Here is a 19,964-nt window from a genome sequence, read left to right on the forward strand (position 1 = left end):
GACGCTGTTTATGGCACTGTGCTTTGATTGGAGAACTCAAGTTGTCATTGGTAATGGTAGTCTGTTTACCTTAAGTGCTGCTTTGAATGTCTTGCCTTCGATTTGTACAAAATCCATATAAAAACGTCTCACAGACAACAACTGCTCGGATTCATCGCCATTAGAGAAATAATTCACTCAAAAACGAAAATTTTCTGAACATTTAGATGTAGATTTCTCATCAGATTTGGAGAAATGTAGCATTGCATCACTTGCTCACCAATGGATGCTCTGCAGTGAATGGGTGCCGTCAGAAAGGGAGTCCAAACAGCTGTTAAAAACATCACAATAATCCACAGCACTCCAGTTCATCAGTTAATATCTGGAGAAGCAAAAAGCTGCGTGTTTGTAAGAAACAAATCCATCATTAATATATTTTTTAAATTGAAACCATTGCTTCTCACTAAAGTATGATCCATTATGTGTTGAAAAAGTCCATCCTGTGTTGTCCTCACATCAAAATCCACCAGCGTAATTGTTTAGAAGTGTTTTTTCGCTTGTAATCGGTGCTTGATCTTTGCAGATTTCTGACAAGATGACATTTCCTTGAAAAAAGCAATATTATATGCATAGAGGCTTATTTTAGCCAGAAGCAAAGGTTTGAAGTTAAAACGCCTTGATGGATTTATTTCATAAAAACATACAGCTTTTCTCTTTTTACAAGACATTAACTGCTGGACTGGATTGGTGTGGATTACTTGTGGCTTACTGTGATGTTTTTATCAGCTGTTTGGACTCTCATTCTGACGGCACCCATTCACTGCAGAGCATCCATTGCTGAGCAAGTGATGAAAAGCTAAATTTCTCCAAATCTGATGAAGAAACAAAGTCATGCTAATCTTGGATGGGCCAAGGTTGAGGACATTTTCAGCATATTTTCATTTTTGGGTGAACTGTTCCTTTAAGTTGAGCGTGCATCACCAAATGATGCTCATATCGCCTCTAATCATCAAGTGTCAAAAATCAACAAGCATGAGAAGAACTCATAGTTTTGAATGACATATTTCACTGTAAACATTGCATGTGTTACATTTCTCATTGTCAAGTCCTGCTCGATAATAATCCCATAATGTCCAAACCTTCAGAGAATGTGTTTTTCTTCATCCATTATTTAAAATCGACCATCTGCCGAGCACAAGAGCAGAGGGATTGTGGGTGACAACCATCTGGGGCTATTTAATGTAGATGCTTTTATTCTGGAAGGGTTGCGGACTGAAATCAGTATTATTATGATGTTTATTATTACTCATGACTGCAGTGATTTGACCGTATGAGCTGACTGTCTTGCTCGTTTCTCATTATGAATGTTCTTTACATGCCTGTCTGAAAAAGAAATAAATGTATACATTTGAAAACAGACTTGAGTTTCATGATTTGTTTGTTTATAGTTAGAAACAGAATATGCATTGACAGTTCAGTGATACAAACTAATATTTCAATACAAAATGATTCACAATAATGTACATGGGTAAGGTCTTGACAGCTGTACTTCTTGTGGTCATCCTTTGGATTGGTCTGGAAATACAGCTGCGATTTTCTGCCTGAGTCCTGATAAACTGATTAATATGGCCTCCTGTGTGAAAGAGAAATACATTTCCTTCATTTCAACTGAACAGAACGATAACTATAGTGATCAACACATGATAACAGCTCGTTTATTACAAGCATGTGCTGCAGTTTTTGTCATCTGTCACGTCAAATGCTTAAGCTGGATTCTGACTGTTAATGTTTTTATCATACATCAGCTAGAAACAAATGTGTCGTTATAGTAAAAAGCACAATATATGCACATAAGTGACGTATACTGTACATCATAGTAATATTTGTAGCAGTGACTGTTAGTGCTGAATATATATTAATGATTTTAATTAATGCATTATCATGCTGGAGGGTTGTTACTGTTAACAAAAAGTATTTCATTAACAAAAATCATTAATTGAAATTGCTGAAATAAAAAATACTAGGGGAAAAAAACTAATGAAAATTAGAAATGTTGCCTTAAAGAAACAAAGTGAAATACAAAAAAGTTCAAGTTGAAGTAATAAAAGGATGTAAAAAGCTGAAATAACAAGCCAAATATAAATACAAAACTAAAATACTAAAATGTCTTTATTCTCATCCAATTAGAGTGATTTTTTGTTGTTGTTTTTTTTACTTTATAGTTATAATCATTTCTTTGGTGTGAACAGGCCTTTTAACAAGAAAAAAAACATGAATTTGCCCAAAAATGATTCAATGGTAAAAACATTGTAATTTTTGTTGAAAAGAAAACGTTTTCCCCTTGAGTATATAAATGTATGATCTGTCTCACCTCGGTGCGGATGGTGCGACTGCCCTGCCCAGGACAGGTGTTGAGGTAAAGGTCAAAGAGCACGCTGGGATCAGTGACGTTCAGGTTCTCATCGGTATCAACACTCGCTTCCAAACCCTGAAGACCTCCGAACACCACCAGCATGTGCCTGATAGAAAACAACCTTGAGCTTTATTTCTCACTGCATATTTAAAGGAATAGTTCACCTCAAAATAAAAACATGCTCACCCTCAGTCCATCCAAGATGTAGATGAGTTTGTTTCTTCATCAGATTTGGAGAAATGTAGTATTGCATCACTTGCTCGCCAATGGATGCTCTGCAGTGAATGGGTGCCGTCAGAATGAGACTCCAAACAGCTGAAAACAACATCACAATAATCCAAAAATAATCCACACCAGTCCAATCCATCAGTTAAAGTTGTGTGTTTGTCAGAAACAAATCCATCAAGACTAAACGGCTAAAATCCAAGTCTATAATCCACAACAATGCTTCCTCCATTGAAAAAGTCATCTGGTCTGAATCAGGAGAGATGTGTGCCGTTTAAACAGTCCAAAAAAGCTCTAAACAAATCTGTGGCTAGATTTTGATGTGAGAGATAACAGGAGATGGACTTTTGCCACTGGAGGAAGCGTTATTATGTATTATGGACTCATATTTTGTCCAGAAGCAAAAAGTCTTGATGGATTTGTTTCTTACAAACATGCAGCTTTTATCTTCTCAAGACATTATCTGATGGACTTGGGTGCTGTGGATTATTGTGATGTTTTTATCAGCTGTTTGGACTCTCATTCTCACGGCACCCATTCACTGCAGAGCATCCATTGATGAGACACTGATGCAATGCTACATTTCTCCAAATCTGATGAAGAAACAAACTCCTCTACATTTTGGATGTCCTGATTCCTGAGTGTGAGCACATTTTCAGCACATTTTTTTGTGATTTATCGCTTTAACTAAATACATTCATCTGCACTAAAGACAGACATGGACAAAACCTTGTGCAAAACTCACTTGAATGGAGGAAGCGTGGCGTGATCTGCGTTTTTTCCTCTCTCTGATGTACCGATGGTCAGATCATATCCATCTGTATATGGACACTCTGTGAACACAGCACCTACACACACACACACACACACACACACACACACACATCACACAGAGAGAGACAATGTTTAGTTGTACTAGTTGATGGAGAGTAAAGGATGAAACGAGTGGAAATGGGCAGAACTCACTGAGACAGGAAGCCAGACGGACGCTGTAGCCCCAGTAAAGCCCGCCGTCTGTCCTCGGGACGTGAGGAGCCACAACAACCCCTTTATACACCCTTCCCTCTGAAACACACACAGGGTTCAGATGAACATCAGGGAAATGTCTGGACAACAGGTCTGAAAACCCTGTTAGCTTTGTAGTGTAATACATTTCTGAAAACAAGTGTTGCTACTGTTAACTAAAGCAAAAAATTAAAATAATAATGTATGCAGTGTGTGTGTGTACCTTTGTTTTGGCTGTTGTTTAGCCGTACAGTCACTCTCAGTCCAGCTTTTAGCTGTTTATCAATCTGAACTTCCTGTTGACAGAATAGACAGACTGAGGTCATGTCCTGTTCAGTGAAAGATCTATTAGTGATCTTGCGTCTTCAAACACACACCTTCCTCATCCCGCAGTTGACGAAGGACCCTTTCCCCGGTTTGCACGGGTGATCGAGCACCACCCCCTCTCGAAACTCCACCTCCTCATCGATGCGCATGTGATGTGGGCTGTCCAGAGGATTCAACAGACCTTAAAGGGATATTTCACCCAAAAATGAAAATTAGCCGAAAATGTCCTCACCCTCAGGTTATCCAAGATGTAGATGGGTTTGTTTCTTCATCAGATTTGGAGAGATGTAGCATTCCATCACTTGCTCACCAATAATTCCTCTGCAGTGAATGGGTGCCGTCAGAATGAGAGTCTAAACAGCGGATAAAAACATCACAATAGGTCATCCACACCACTCCAGTCCATCAGTGCACAACTGGAGAAGAGAAAAGCTGTGCGTTTGTTAGAAATAAAAATCCATCAAGACATTGTTTACTTCAAACTGTTGCTTCTGGACAAAATACAGTCCATAATCCATAATGATGCTTCTTTTAGTACAGAAGTCATCTTATCCTATGACTCGTATTTTGGCCAGAATTTACATTTTAAAGTTAAAATTGCCTTGAAATTATGGATTTGTTTCTTAAAAACACACAGCTCTTTGCTTCACAAGACATTAACTGACAGACTGGAGTGGTGTGGATTATTGTGATGTTTTTATCAGCTGTTTGGACTCTCATTCTGACGGCACCCATTCACTGCAGAGCATCCATTGGTGATGCAATATTACATTTCTCCAAATCTGCTGAAGAAACAAACTCATCCACATCTGGGATCTCCTGCGGACATTTTCTAAAAATGTATCTTGTAACTATACCTTTAAATACAGATTTAAACGGATTATGCAAACTCTAAAATAAAAACAATATTAGATTCTCATACTCACCAGCAAACTGCAGGTCTCGATGCTTCGGGAAGAAAGATTTCCGCAGATACCTGAACACATCACAGATGCAATGTTAAATCTGTTGTCTAGATGCACACTGATACGACTGAAATGTGATTGGAACAGCACTCACTGTGGACACTCGAGGTATTGCAAGATCCGTGCGAGCTGGACGCAGCCCTGGCCTTTCTTACCAATGCCTCTGAACTCTCCCTCAACGCTCCTGACATTAAAAAAATATGTTTTTTGTCAATTTCAATAGCCAGCAGATGATAATATGTGACAAAAACCATAAAGTATCATCTTACTTGACGTCCTCCCTCAGCTCATCGAATATGACCACCTCATCCACACTGAAAACACCACAGGCCCGGGCGATCTGACCCGCCAGGTACGTACGCAGCTCTGGGGACTGAGCATTCTCCATCACTGAACCGGGCAGAGCCACGCTCAACGTATACGAGCGACCTGACAAGATATAGAGGCTATTTTAGTATCTTTGATATTTTATCATAGGTGTGTTATAGTTGTTATTTTAAAAAAATATGCATATTATGTGTTTGTAGTAACCTAGTTGATGTTTTTTTAGTGCATCAATATTATTTAATATTATATTTGGTATATTTTCAGTAAATGAAAATGAGAAATGTTGGCTTGGCGGATAACTGAGATAAAATATATTTTTTCATATTTTATTTCTGTTTTTTTGTTTTAGTTTTGGTAACTAATGTATATCCTGTATAGCACAGTATGTAGTATTTGTTTGTGGGTCTGTGGACAAAATAAATTCTAAACTAATAAAAATATGATTAAAAAGCATTACAATGATTATATCATTTTGAAAATGAAATCAATAAATACATACGTAACCCCACAACACTATAGTGAGTAGAAAAACCTAAGAATGTAACATTTAAATAATATTATTTTGAAATAAACTATTTTGCCTTTTAAATTTAGGATGGGGGTCCCTCACACAAGGATGATCATATTTGGGAGTTTATGGTTTCTAAAAGATTAAAAACCAGTAGTAGGACGTACACGGTCTAGTACACTTACTCCATGGAAGTATGTGAATACACCAAAGCTCTGATCTCTGCAGGACCGCTCACCTTTACTTTCCCTCGGTTCCTGCTGAACCTGCTGCTCGTTCTCCTCCTCTTTCTTCTGCTTCTGTTTCTCCAGCTGTTGGATGAGTTTGCTCTCTTTGCGTTGTCTCTTCTCTTCTTTCTCTGGGGATGAAAATGCAGAAAGCAGCAATGAATTCAACATCACAATATTATATTGATATATGTATTTCCGAAGCCTCTAAATGATCATATCAAAACTTTGCCAGAAAAACCAGTCACACACCTTCAGGTGCTTCATGTGTGTTTCTGCTGTGAAATCTTTTATTTGATTTTTATGAAAAGATAAACATGAGAATAACTCTGATATTCTAAGTCGTGTTTCAAGATGAACACTTACTCGACTGAGGTTGATAATACATCTTTTTTTGTTTTAATCATGTTGAAATGCAAGTATTAAATATGACAATTAGTCTTTTGAGGAACATTTATCTCTTAGTCATCACTTTACTGCAGTGCATTATTTGTTTTGATCATAAAATATGCATTTAAATAACAAGACATACTAGTAAGACATATTACTGGGAAATAAAGAATGAGCGCGGTTATACTTTGGTTAAGGAATACTTTAATTATTTGATTTACATCACATGCCATCAGAATTTAATCTAAACATTTTAACTCTTTAACAACATTTTAACTTATTTAAAATGTTAACTTTCACTTACTTTGTTCTTTCCATATCTTCCAGTTTTTTCTCTCTTCGCCCTGCAAACAGAATTATTATAAACACGTGATATTAAACCAGCATAAACAGAGCTTTTTACCGGTTTGAATGTGGCACAAAACCGCCTGACAACGTAGATTATTTTATCATTACAAATGTATAACGAACACGGTAATATGAAAAACACAAAATAAGTTCAAACCTTTTTATTTGAGAGGTTATTTGTTTTATTTTTCTTCACTGGAGGTTCATCAGCCATGCTGTTCTGCATGTGTCACGCTTCCGGTGATCCTCGACCTCGAGAGAACAAACCCTCGAAATATTTGGTTCCCAACGTTTTTTCGCAAATGCTGAATTAATTGTTATTTAGACCAACATGTATTAATACCTACATTAACAAATGTATACTCCATATTTATTTATTTCCAGAATATATATCAATAATTAATACTGAAAACAGGCAAGGTTTTGCGGCGGATGAGAGTGTTGTGACGGACGGATTTCACAGACGCGCTTCCTCTAAAAGAACAGGCTCTGAGTAAAGAACATCGCGAGCTCGAGCCTCAAATAAAAGCTTTAAAATATCAGAGCTAAACACCCAACCGCGGATTAAACAACACTAAACAGCTCTATAAACTCCTCGACACCACACATCACATCATGGTAAGGAGAAAACACAAGCAGTGTCGTGTCAGAGCCTTTGTTTAGTGCGAGTCTGCCTGACACGTGGCCGCGTCTGTTTATGTTTCGCGAGGAATATTTACGTTATATAATAATTAATAGTAACTATTCTGTAAATAATTTCTTATGAAAAAAAAAAAACTATAACATTTTGACATTTAATTTCTACATAAATACATATAATAATATTGTGTGGGTGTATAACCTTTTAATATTATTTATTTACATTTTATCTATAATATTTAATATTACATAAGCGTAACATTGTAGTAATATATGTAATATATCTTAATAATAATGAACAATATAATAATAATTTAATTTAAATGTGAATACATGTGTATAAATATTAGTATTTTCCGGATTAATTGAAATTTTAGGTAGTTGTAAATTTGTTGAGTTTTATTTTTGACATTTTTAACAGTTTATGCTTGTGTAAATATATCTCCATAGTAGAGCCACGCTATTATAACAAAAATCATAATTTTCGATTATTCCCTTGAAATTGCAATTGTGGTTATTAATGAAAATTTTCATTAACTCCTGAATGATGTTTAAACCATTGTTTGATGCAACTGCAAGCCCTATTTTTATATGAAAATAAACAAGCTGAAAACACTCTTACTGAAAAACTTTAAGTGCTTTTCTATAGTATTATTAAGCCTTAAATGTCAAATCGGATTGATTTCTTCTTTAAATTATATAAAAGTAAGAATATGAATGGTATTATAATGTTATACTAAAACTAAAATTAAAATAATGGGAAAAACCCTTAAGATAACATGTAGAGAAAAAAAAAACGTATCTTAAGCACACAGAATAACATAAGTGGACTTTAAACGATTACGTAATTGTGGCATCTTTAATTGTAATCGCAATTAGAAATTTGATTGTGCAGCCCTACTTCATAGTTTTTATTTTTATTTGAGTTTTATTTTTAGTTATTTTAGTCAGGTTAAACCAAATAAAAATGAATCATGTTCATTTGGCGAATAAGTTTGTGTAAGTTATTTTACTTAAAAGTAATTTAAAGTAACGTAAATGTTATTTTTATGATTTTAGTTTAGTTTATTATAATAACTACAACTATTTTTATTATACTATATTATACCATATACTATATAATACCTTAGTTAAATTATGCAAGATCTATGACACATTACTGTGAATGGGGTGCTTATGATATTTGTTTTTCTTTCAATGTTATTACGAAACCCAGTGAGTCACATTCGCATGTTATCTTTATATGTTTATACAACTGTTAGTTTGCACTTTGTTTTGTGATGCACAACACTTGTTGCACACAGTCATATTTCTCATGACTACCTCTGTATTCAATACTGCTGAAGTTCAGTTCTGATCATACTGGTGTAGTTTTATATTTCGGTAAACCATTGATTTATTAGTGCATTCCAACTGACTGCAATTTGAGAATCTATTACAAAATATTGAGTTTACAATTGTTGTTGAACTAGTTTTAAAATGACCCTGTGTGTGTGTGTGTGTGTGTGTGTGTGTGTGTTTGTGTACAGCCGCAGAACGAGCACATCGAGTTACACCGCAAGCGGCATGGCTACCGTCTGGACCACCACGAGAGGAAGAGGAAGAAGGAGAGCCGAGAGGCGCACGAGCGATCACACAAAGCCAAAAAGATGATCGGCCTCAAAGCCAAACTCTACCACAAACAGAGACACGCGGAGAAGATCCAGATGAAGAAGACGTGAGCAGCGTTACTTACAGTGAGCTTTACTGTAGTTAGAATCTAGATGGCAGAGATCAAGAAGGTTTTTGTGTGTTTATTTGTGTTCAGCATAAAGATGCACGAGCAGAGGAAGAGCAAACAGAAGGATGATGACAAGACGCCAGAAGGGGCGGTGCCTGCTTACCTGCTGGACAGAGAGGGCCAATCACGCGCCAAAGTCCTGTCCAACATGATCAAACAGAAGCGGAAAGAGAAAGCTGTAAGCATTTAATCAGGCCACAGATTTATGCTATCACACTAAACATTTCAAATATTATCAGTAATGAAAAGCTTAAATTGCAGCAATAAATCATAAACCTACATAAATTCACATAGAAAACAGTTCTTTTAAATTGTAATAATATTTCACAATGTTACCAATTTGTTGCTGTATCTTTGATAAAATAGATGAAGCCTTGGTGAGCATTTTTTATTATAATCTTTTAGCGGCAGTGTACAGTAAAATGTTGGTTCTGTTGTAGCCAAGCAAAAAAAACTTCACATTTGAGCGGATATATGAAACTATCAAGGAAAAGCTAGAAGGTTTTATTTATATTTTAATGTTTAAACATAAAATTTGACCAATCCAGTCAGTTATCGATGGATTAAATCCAGGACTTCCTCTTTGTCTTTTCCTCATGAACTATCCTGTCTCGTTTGATAGGGCACATTACTGAAGTCAAACTGTTGCCGCTTTGTGTCCATGATAGGTATGAGGTTTGTTTTGTGCGTTTCTTTAGGGAAAGTGGGAGGTTCCTCTCCCGAAGGTCCGAGCCCAGGGTGAAACTGAGGTTCTGAAGGTCATCCGCACTGGAAAGAGACAGAAAAAGGCCTGGAAGAGGATGGTGACCAAAGTCTGCTTCGTAGGAGACGGATTCACACGCAAACCGCCCAAATACGAGCGCTTCATCAGACCTATGGTAAAACATCACACATGCACTCCCAGGTTGGGCAAAATAGATCAAAATAATACCTTGAGTATAATACCAAGAAGTGCATTAATATTATTGCACTTTTAAAAAAAAAAAGAAACGATAACTATTTATTTTAGAGGGTTTTTTATGGCGCGATTTTAATTTTTCCTTTTAGATTTAGATGCTCTTGGTGCATAAAGATCTGCAAAGTTGCAAAGACTAAAGTCTCAAATCCAAAGAGAAATTCTTTATCAAAGTTAAGACTCTGCCACGCCCCCCTAAAGCACCTAATTTAAACACGCCCCCACATGTCTATGTCACTATGGGGTAATATTTACGTAATGCCGCCTAAATGTACACGCAAAGAAAGAAGGCGTGATTTCAGACAGTCATACAATGGAGTCAGCGGTCTTAACCATCCGTGGCTTGTGTGCTGCGCAAACATACAAGCTTCATCATTATTCGGTATTCGGCCAATCACAATGCACTGGGCCAGTTGGCCAATCAGAGCAGACTGCGGTTGTCTAAAGGAGGGACTTTGTAGAAAACGATTCGTTTGAGAGAGTGGGGCATAGATGACCTAAAATAATGTGCAGTATTTTAAAAAAATTTGATAATTAAAGCATGTAAACATATTATGTTAAAACAAATACAGAATATAATGATCTTTAAAAAAAAGCATCATATGACCCCTTTAACTAAGATTTTTAATTTAATGGTTATTATTTTTATGATTATTTCATTTTATCTATTGTTTTTTTCTTTGATTTAATTCATTATTTTTTTCTCCATTGCATTCTATTTGGTTAATATATTTTTATTAATAGAGTTGTGAATTTTGATGTCTTCAGGGTCTGAGGTTTAAGAAGGCACACGTCACTCATCCTGAGCTGAAGGCCACGTTCTGTCTCCCTATCCTTGGGGTGAAGAAGAACCCCTCTTCCTCCCTCTACACCACTCTAGGGGTCATCACCAAGGGAACGGTCATCGAGGTCAACGTCAGTGAGCTTGGATTGGTCACACAGGGTGGAAAGGTCATCTGGGGTGAGTGTCTGATTGGCTCTTCACGTTCTGTCAGTGCAGTCCTTGTGTTTCACAGGGTAATAACAGATATGATCTTTTGTTTCAGGTAAATACGCCCAAGTGACGAATAACCCAGAAAACGATGGTTGCATCAATGCTGTGTTGCTTGTGTAATGGAAACCCGATAGATAAAACTGTGCCTCCAAATGCAGCCGGGAACATCGCTTCCTGTTGTCATCAGAATCATCATGGAAATCACAAAACAAGATGATTTAAAGACAGTTGATGGAGTTTTGTCTTTACGTCTGGACCCCAAGAGCACAACAACATGCGGATCAGAAATCAGAAGTGCTGTTTATTTTCAAATAAAATGTTCAACTGTTTCTCTTGGGTTGATTATTTTTCATGAATGGCTCTGTTTTAGGAGAGTACTGTGATGGTGTGTTTACACCGTGTCCTGGGATACTTCGCACCAATCATGTAGATCATTCAGGTGCCATAAAATGTAATAATTTACAGAGTTATTTTTAAATGAGATATAGGGATAGAAATGGGGGTAATTTTTCTGTTACATTGTTCACTATTCAACATGTGATAAATATGGCACTAAATGGAAAGTCTACAAATCTAGCAATATATGATTTTTGTAATTACACCAGTGCTTTAAGTTGGCCGGTACCCACCAGTACTCAGTACCACCACTTCCAAATATAGCTCTTGAGCGTACAGCCACCTCTCCCAGAACGTGCTTTTAGCTTACCAGTACTACGTTCATTTGGATATCTGTTTTAATAGAGATTTTAATGCCTGCGATGCCGCTTTTCAGAGCACCCATCACAATACACGCTTCCTAATTCTTCCTAGTTCGGAGTATGGAGCGTGAATCATTTGAACCAGTTTGAGTTTTCGGAGCGGGTTCGCGAATCATTTGAGTCAGTTCGGGCGTTAGTAGCGGGTTCGCAAATCATTTGAGTCAGTTTGGAGATCACAAATCATTTGAATCAGTTTAGGAGTTCGGATCGGGATCGCGAATCATTTGAGTCAGTTCGAGAGTTCGGAGCGGGTTCGCGAATCATTTGAGTCATTTTGGGAGTTCGGAGCGGGATCGCGAATCATTTGAGTCAGTTCGGGAGTTCGGAGCGGGTTCGCGAATCATTGAGTCAATTTGGGGATCGCTAATCATTTGAGTCAGTTTGTGAGTTCAGAGCGGCTTCGCGGATCATTTGAATCAATTCGAGAGTTCGGGTTCGCGAATCATTTGAGTAAGTTCGGAGCGGGATCGCGAATCTGAATCAGTTCGGGAGTTCGTAGCGGGTTTGCGAATCATTTGAGTAAGTTCGGGAGTTCAAAGCGGGTTGGCGAATCATTTGAGTCAGTTTGGAGATCGCGAATCATTTGTATCAGTTCGGGAGTTCGGAGCTGGTTCGCGAATCATTTGAGTCAGTTTGGAAGTTTGAATGCAGTAATGCAGTAGCTCTTTCTAAGGGTATTTTTTCAAAATCCTTTTGCACATTTTATTTACGTTCAGTAGTTATTTCTAGCTCAAGCAAATCCACTAACTAATAAAAGGATTTATTATTAAGATTGCCTGTTGACTGCTGTATATAAAAGCCCTTCAATATAGTTGTTGTTACCTCAGGGGATGAGGGGAGTTTCTTCAGGAAATATATATATATTTTTTTTTTGCTATAATGGAGTACCGGCACCTTGTGAAAACAGGACACATTGTGAAAAAAATTAAATTGGGCATGTTTAATTAATTAGGCACATAGTTTTTTGGTAAGTCTGATGGACATCTCAGCGATGTCTCATTTTAAAACTCCTTATCCAGTTAATCGTGGACCACTGGGAAACTCAATGAAAAAGATTGTCAATGTGAACATGCATAAAATTCTCAAGACCCAGTCTGTTTATATCCTACAGCTTTATGAAAATCAATACGCAGATCGAGTCCTTCAAGCATTTTGACATTTTATCTTGGTGCAACTGAAAAATCAAAGTTTCAAGAATTTCTCAAATATGAATTAATGTATAAATCAAGTTTTTTTTCTTCTGTTAAGTCAAACAGGCACTTTGATTTACTCAACAAAACCTTCAATCAGAATCAGTGGCACATATCAACGACACGAAAATGAATCCTGACAGTGACAAATTAGAAACACAAATGATCTTTAAGTTTCACTGTTCAAAATAAGATTCAAGTTGTCGTTCTGATCTTCATCCTCGACTTTATAAAAGGCAGACATGAATGCATCTGTGATATTTCAAGATAAAAGCAAATTAACTTTCCCCCCATTCATAATTAATAGATATCATTATAAAAAATCGCTGACCGCCAGTGTTTCTACGAGCTCCACAATGTGCAAAGTCATTTAATTAAAAAGCTTCCCGTTTCATCTTCAACAGAAATGCCCTTGAGAACAAGGACTTCATCCGCTGGGCCAACATTAATAAAACAGTCTCCATTAGTGTATGAAACACCTGTGATTGAGTAAAAACATCCCCTGCGTTACAGTATTTATGGAGCGTGACCGCATTATTCAGTCTGACTCTGAGGAACAACTCTGCGATTCCTCACTGGAATAAAAGCACACAGAAGATAACCAGTTTGCTGTCTTTGAGTCTTTGTTTTTTCCGCTCGATCAAACATAGAAGTCCAGTCTGGCGGGAATGACCTTGCAGCCCTGCATGGAGAAGACACGCTCCTCTTTAGGGAAGTAGTTCAGGTCACGAGCCATGGTTTCAACCACTTCTTTATCTGGGGCATGACCCTTGGAGACCATCTCAGCCAAACCGCACTGAATGACGTGCTTGTACTCCAGAGGAAGAAACGGCACGAAGAAATCCACCAGGTTCTTATCGATTAAGCTTGTGTGCCAGAATCCACCTGTGGAAAGAGAGGGGAATGATAATACAAATGTCTGGAGATCTTCATTACACTATACTGAAACTAATGAACAAAATAACTTCATGCATAATAATGCTGCATTGTTGTGAAGGTTTACCGCTCAATATATTTAGCAAATGGGAAAGAGAAATGAGACGTACTGTTTTTGTTGTTGAAGACGGAGAGCGACAGTGCCACCTCCAGATCCTTCAGATTGATCTCCTCTCGTTCTTTACCCTCCTTCCAGAAATCCAGAGCCACCTCAACGATCTTCTCACCTCCAGAGTTGCTGTAAGAACAAGAACAAGTTACAGAGGCTTTTGGGATATATATATGCCACCTTTGGTTTTCAACTATTGAACATGGAGCCGTATAGAGATCCCCATTTCTCTGGGATCGATCCATATAGAGCCTTCAAAATGAAGATTCTGAAAGAAAAGTTTCTTAGGGAACGAGAACCTAAAAGAATATTGAAATATTTTTTATATTTCTTGAGTTACTGGCACGCAAACAACACGAGTGTAATGGAAATCTATGCGACTTATTTGATAGAGCAAAAAAATAACAACAACGAGATACATTCACAGTTTCCCCAGTATCTTCATGTATTCCTCTTTTAAACAATACGTATCAGCTGAATGCACAATGTTTTTAACCACTCAGTATGTCAGAGTGGGTCAAATTCAACATTTTGGACCAGGAGCTGCTTTGGGATCCACATATCTCTGGTATTGAACCATTTAGAGACTGCAATATAAAGATACCAAACGAAAAGTTTCTTAGGAACCAGAACCTAAAAGAATATAGAATTTTCATTTACAGGTGTGCAAACATTTTGGGCTCTCAGACAGTATGTCCTATATTGTTTGGAGAGAGGGAAACAAGATATGTCTCTAGTTTCAACATTATTTGTTCTTTACAAATTCCTCTTTAAAATACAAAAAGTATCAGTTGAAAGCAAAGTTGGTTAGTTGGTCAATGAAATGGATACAATTTAACAATTTACCCTTGGAGCCGTATTGAATTCCCACTATCTCTGGAAATGACATACTTAAAGAAATATTAATTGAGAATCCAAATCTAAAAGGATATTAGAAGATCTTTAAAACTTCTTGAATTACAAGCACACTAATTTGGGGGTTGGGGTGTCAAAAAATAAAATGTATCTATTTTTGAACTGCCAACCCTGGCACTCAATGCAATAAAACCTAATAAAAGTAACATTTCACTAAAAGACATACCAATCTCTGGGTAAAAAAAACCCATAATAATACTGTCATCTTTCTAAAGTCATTTTTATCCCTGTAAATTGGCTCTGAATCTCAGGTGACAATTGAAATTTTGGTTTTCATCACTATTCATGTTTGTCTTTCTTCAGGAATGATAGTAACAAAACCAAACATTTTAACTCGAGAAGTTTCAGAAATTTGGTTGATTTTAGATTTTGTTTGGTCAGTACTATCCCTGTCAGCAGCGAATGAAGCACACTACAGTATTCTGATGCCACTGACCTGAGGAAGATGAAGATGGCCTGTCTATAAGAGACTCCATTCAGGTTGTCATAGAAGTCCAGGTAAGGTTTAATACTGTCGATCAGCCCGGGATGCATTTTATCCATTTCATCAAAGATGAACATCGAACGAGGACAGATAGAAACATTTCCTCGTATCCACTCCTGTAAGTGTGTCTAAACACATGCAAACATACATTTCATACAGACATGATTATAAAATATTCAATTTAATCACCAAACTGCATGCTTTGTGTTGGTTTAATGAAATATAATGTAATTTCCATGTATTTGCAATACCTTGTACTTGTCAATGTGAGCCTCGTGAGGAAAGTGTGCTGTCGCTGTAAACAGATGAACAAAGTTGCTCTTCATCCCTTTCTGGTAAATATTTTCCGCTATAAGCTGGCTCACGAAATTCTTCCCGGTCCCGGTCCAGCCGTGGAGGGACAGAACCAGCGGTTTCTTTGGGTTTTCGTTGTTCATGAAGCCTGTGACGGCTTTCAGGATGACCTGATGAGCGACATGCTGTCCGTACAGCTTCTTGTCGAGGTCATTCTTCAGTCCTGTGGATGAGACGACAGATTTACAACAAACAAATTATTTATACTTACATCTGCACTTAAATTAAGAAATTATGCATTGGACAACAATGCGGTTATTATAGTTAATTGAAAGTAAAACCAAAAGCATTAGACACTTTTTGATTGCTTGACACTTTAGGTAGTCCAGACTAAAGTCAAATAATAATATTATAATACACTTTAAATACAGTAGTCCACAATTGAAGTGGATCAAAACCTTTTATCAAAGTTGTGCCAAAACGAAAACGCATTTTGGATTTAGGTTTTAGGACAACTTTGATAAAAGGTTTTGATCCACTTCAAGTGTTGAGTACTGTATAACTTTAATGAAAATATAAAAGTAAAACCTCATTCAATATTAATCAAGACTATAGTATTATCTCTCAGTTATGCAAAAATAAAACTGATTTACTAAGAAAAAAAAATGAACAGCACACACAAAGCAGTATTGTTTTTTACAGGTTCACAATCTGATCAAATTAAATTGATTCTGAATGAACAAATCATTGAGATAATAAGAGAAGTACCTTTGTTTAAAACAATCATTTGAAAGTAAACAATTTGACTGCAATATATATTTAAAAAGTCAGCTAGACATAAAAACATAACTAATTGTATTAAAAAGCTATTATAAAAATGAACAAAATCATAACAAACGAGAGAAAGAAACAAATGTGTAACTGTTGCTAGAAGTGGATTTTTTGGCGCCTTCGACGGATATAATGCACAAAAACATCACCCACATCATCACAAGATGAACTGCAACACACATACTGATCTATATATCTATATATACTGATCAAATATTCACCTGTTGCATTAAATTTGAGCCAGTTTTCATCACATGTTTCATATAAATAGTGATAGAGTTTCCTGCCCAGCACTGCAGCTCCTGTCCCCAGCAGCAGCGAGGTGGACACGGGCTCTATGGCCTCCACGATCAGCCCTGAGATCACGATTAAGTGCAGCACAGTTGTCCACGAGCGAGACGGTCGAACTTCCATTTTACAAAATAAATCATCGATCGTTTTAATTGGAAACTCAAAGGGGAAAAAAAACAACAACGAAAGCTCCAACTCACAGCCCCGCCACTTCCTACTTTCGGAAGAGTGACGTCGAATGCGTGCGACGCTGGACGCAGGACGCATGCGCATAGGGTACATATGTTGATACATTTGGTCACTGGGTCTAGCATTGCCAAAATCAAAAATCAGTTGTGCATATATTATTAAATAAATAAAAAATGTAATTTTTTTTTTTATAAAAAAAAAAAAAGAATGCTTGCGTTATAACAAATGATAGGTAAAAAGTTATAGCCTGAATGCACTCTAAGTCGCTTTGGATAAAAATGCAAACATTTAATTTAATTTTAATTTATAAAACATGCTTACATATTTTAGACACTATTTTACAAGTTATTTTTGGGTGATTCGTATATTATCATAAAGTCTGTAATTTAAGTTATTGTTTAACATTAATTACATTAAAATTAATTGCGAACAAGTACAACTCAATAAGCAGCACCAGTACAAGAATTAACGCTGTAATACATAGCATAAACGCATTTACATCAGATATGAGATCAAATGTATATGTATCAGATGATGTATGATTTTAATAGGCTATAAGTGTCTGGTGCACTAAAATTATAAACACCATCAGTAAAGTATAATTAATTCATAAATTCATATACGGAACATTTTGGATATGATACGACACAGCACTCAAACCGTAGATCCATTCTTGCGTTCTTACGCAATAAATAAAGACAAACCAGCTCTCGCAAACCTGTTTTGTTGTATGAGATCCACTCCGGTCTGCAGCACTCCTGGAAGTAATAGAGCAAGTGCTGATACCGGGCCAGGAACCCGGTGAGAGCCGCGGCCATCCCGACCGCGATGCTGGTGCTGATGGGCTCTATCCCCGCCGTGACCGACCAACTCCAGCAAACACAGCCAGCGACCAGCAGCCGACATGTCAACCGCATTCTGCTGCCTGTCGTGGTTCGGTAAATAATGACGAGCAACTTCCGTGAAGCGAATCAAAAGCGTTCCGTTCAGAATCAAACACGGAGTTCCACGCAGTGACGTCACGCGGGTCAATACCGTTTTTTTTTTACTTCAAAAAGACAATAGTCTGTACACCTACACATTCTCTCTTCATTGGTAAACACAGTGAAGGAAGAAACCTTGTAAGCAAAACTGTACATGATATATCTAGTAAATAATTTTCTTGTTAAATATAAAAATGAATTCGATTTGAACTGTTTTTTCTGTAATGGTGACTGAAACTTTGTTTCATTTATTTTGGCATTGCTCTCATGTTAACAAATTAATTTTTTACGTTTTTATTTAGATTTATAATTGATAACATTGACCACACTTTTTATTTGTGCTTAGAATGTTTTATTTTGTTTTGCTAATGTCCCTTCAAATAAGTGGAAAGAGTACTACATTATAAATATAATTGATATATTTCATATTCCTAAGTGTAAGTACAGTAAAAAAAATTATTTGTTTTTGGTTCTTGAGAAAAAATAACAAAAAGAAATTCAAATTTATAAGATAATTATTTATTTACATAATAAGAAAGCAGTTAAGACTGTCTCAATTTGTGAGTTTACATGTTTAGCCCACCCCTGGGTGTATGTTTATTTTGTATACAAATGTAGTATTTTGTATATATTTTGTATACATAGATTGTGTTATATGTATTTATGTGTATTATTGTAGTCCTAACTGTAATTTGTTTGTTTATTGAAATTGAATAAAATCAAATAAAAAGCTGTTGTGGTTATTTGAATTAGCCTGTTTTGATTAAATTATGAATTAAAGTACTTGAATTTTTCCCTATTTGTTAATCAAAGCTACAAAGGGAGTAGGCTACCTAGTACCTACATAAAATATTTTTGATCTTCAAATATAAATTTGCTAATTTTCAATGCCTTGTAACTTCTGTTGTTAGAAATAAGTAATTTTTCTTCCTTCTTCCACTAACTGTAATTGTATTTTGCCTATATAGGCTATTTGATGATTCTTGTAACTTCTGTCAAAGGAATGTTGATAAGAGCAATCCCTGTTTGTTTAGTTCAGCTAATTAAAAGTCACCCAATGTTTAGTGAAGGGGAACATTATGCATTCAGCTTTTCTGATGGGCAGCATTAATTGTGAAAAACAAGAAGAAACATATTCACAAAATGTTTATTAAAATAAAGATTACAGCAAGGAATAAATTAGTTTTAAATCCTTTATAAAATCTACTAGTAACTAGTCTTGAAGTAATGGCAGTCATTTATTTTTTATGTAGAAAATACAATACATTTTGGGCTTATTTAAAGTTATTTTATTTTTATCCCAGAATTAAATCACTCCGTTATTCTTGAAGATTTGATTTTTATTACGAAAATCCTGATGTTTCATTATTTACACACATTTTGCACTCAACAAAAATAGTTTAAATCTCAATTGTCTTTTATTATTTCTGATAATAAAAGATAATATTCTGATAACTCTGATAATATTATTTCATCTCATTCATTTAAAGGGTAACCAAACCCCTGGTCAGAGCCTGACTCCACCCACTACCAATATTTGAAAAATGTTGAAAAGTGGGCAGAGCACAGCGGAGGTAGAGGGGACGAACCTAGGGCGGGGCATTTCCACCTCCAAAAAACAAACTCCAGCTCTAGGCGGGAACTCGCGGTCTTCCAGGCGAAGTGCATGCAACCACTGGTGCCTAATTTTCAAGTCTGCTGGAAAACTATGCAGTCCAGCAGTGCTGTTCCAACCAGCAACACACCTACGTACCATCCTGACCACTGTACTCAATACAGATAAATCTACTCCAACTTGAAGCTATCCTGATGCAATACTATGCTACTAACTAACTATGCTTCTAACAATACTAACGTTACACTAACAACTACACTAATTAACTACATAGGCTACACGAAATA

General features: G+C 36.4%; 3 protein-coding genes across 4 annotated transcripts; 1 reads left to right on the forward strand and 2 right to left on the reverse strand.

The window, feature by feature from the left end:
• Positions 1 to 894: 894 nt before the first annotated feature.
• Positions 895 to 6,961, reverse strand: LOC113039034 (putative methyltransferase C9orf114). Its single transcript, XM_026196902.1, has 12 exons — positions 6,872 to 6,961; positions 6,671 to 6,710; positions 5,988 to 6,107; positions 5,184 to 5,343; positions 5,009 to 5,098; positions 4,876 to 4,925; positions 4,000 to 4,130; positions 3,846 to 3,918; positions 3,584 to 3,682; positions 3,363 to 3,465; positions 2,351 to 2,498; positions 895 to 1,612 (listed from the first exon to the last, which is right to left on the reverse strand). Exons 1-12 carry the CDS (start codon positions 6,938 to 6,940, stop codon positions 1,538 to 1,540), a joined length of 1,158 nt encoding a protein of 385 aa, XP_026052687.1. The 5' UTR covers positions 6,941 to 6,961; the 3' UTR covers positions 895 to 1,537.
• A 207-nt stretch (positions 6,962 to 7,168) lies between these two features.
• Positions 7,169 to 11,411, forward strand: LOC113039035 (ribosome biogenesis protein NSA2 homolog). The gene is made up of 6 exons (XM_026196903.1): positions 7,169 to 7,332; positions 8,883 to 9,070; positions 9,161 to 9,311; positions 9,832 to 10,011; positions 10,857 to 11,049; positions 11,135 to 11,411. Exons 1-6 carry the CDS (start codon positions 7,330 to 7,332, stop codon positions 11,200 to 11,202), a joined length of 783 nt encoding a protein of 260 aa, XP_026052688.1. The 5' UTR covers positions 7,169 to 7,329; the 3' UTR covers positions 11,203 to 11,411.
• Positions 11,412 to 12,978: 1,567 nt separating this feature from the next.
• LOC113039036 (torsin-1A-like) lies at positions 12,979 to 17,996 on the reverse strand. 2 transcript variants are annotated; one of them, XM_026196904.1, is made up of 5 exons: positions 17,798 to 17,996; positions 15,726 to 15,991; positions 15,427 to 15,602; positions 14,077 to 14,204; positions 12,979 to 13,915 (listed from the first exon to the last, which is right to left on the reverse strand). In XM_026196904.1, exons 1-5 carry the CDS (start codon positions 17,994 to 17,996, stop codon positions 13,671 to 13,673), a joined length of 1,014 nt encoding a protein of 337 aa, XP_026052689.1. In that variant the 3' UTR covers positions 12,979 to 13,670. The 2 variants fall into 2 exon arrangements, with proteins under 2 accessions (XP_026052689.1, XP_026052690.1); XM_026196905.1 differs by lacking the exon at positions 17,798 to 17,996 and adding an exon at positions 16,821 to 17,117.
• Positions 17,997 to 19,964: the final 1,968 nt, after the last annotated feature.

The sequence above is a fragment of the Carassius auratus genome, chromosome 21, assembly GCF_003368295.1.
Source record: "Carassius auratus strain Wakin chromosome 21, ASM336829v1, whole genome shotgun sequence".
Classification (NCBI taxonomy): Eukaryota; Metazoa; Chordata; class Actinopteri; order Cypriniformes; family Cyprinidae; genus Carassius; species Carassius auratus.

What these genes read in the sequence shown, in the direction of transcription:
- LOC113039036 (XM_026196904.1), bottom strand. Translation starts at nt 17,996, where the DNA reads ATGCGGTTGACATGTCGGCTGCTGGTCGCTGGCTGTGTTTGCTGGAGT. An exon ending in GATCTCATACAACAAAACAG is followed by an intron (nt 15,992 to 17,797) that starts GTTTGCGAGAGC and finishes TCTCATCCACAG; the next exon opens with GACTGAAGAATGACCTCGAC. An exon ending in GCCATCTTCATCTTCCTCAG is followed by an intron (nt 14,205 to 15,426) that starts GTCAGTGGCATC and finishes TTGTTCTTACAG; the next exon opens with CAACTCTGGAGGTGAGAAGA.
- LOC113039034 (XM_026196902.1), bottom strand. Translation starts at nt 6,940, where the DNA reads ATGCAGAACAGCATGGCTGATGAACCTCCAGTGAAGAAAAATAAAACA. An exon ending in ATAACCTCTCAAATAAAAAG is followed by an intron (nt 6,711 to 6,871) that starts GTTTGAACTTAT and finishes TTCTGTTTGCAG; the next exon opens with GGCGAAGAGAGAAAAAACTG. An exon ending in GTCGCACCATCCGCACCGAG is followed by an intron (nt 1,613 to 2,350) that starts GTGAGACAGATC and finishes TCTTTCACACAG; the next exon opens with GAGGCCATATTAATCAGTTT.
- LOC113039035 (XM_026196903.1), top strand. An exon ending in AGAAGCGGAAAGAGAAAGCT is followed by an intron (nt 9,312 to 9,831) that starts GTAAGCATTTAA and finishes GCGTTTCTTTAG; the next exon opens with GGAAAGTGGGAGGTTCCTCT. An exon ending in GGGTGGAAAGGTCATCTGGG is followed by an intron (nt 11,050 to 11,134) that starts GTGAGTGTCTGA and finishes CTTTTGTTTCAG; the next exon opens with GTAAATACGCCCAAGTGACG.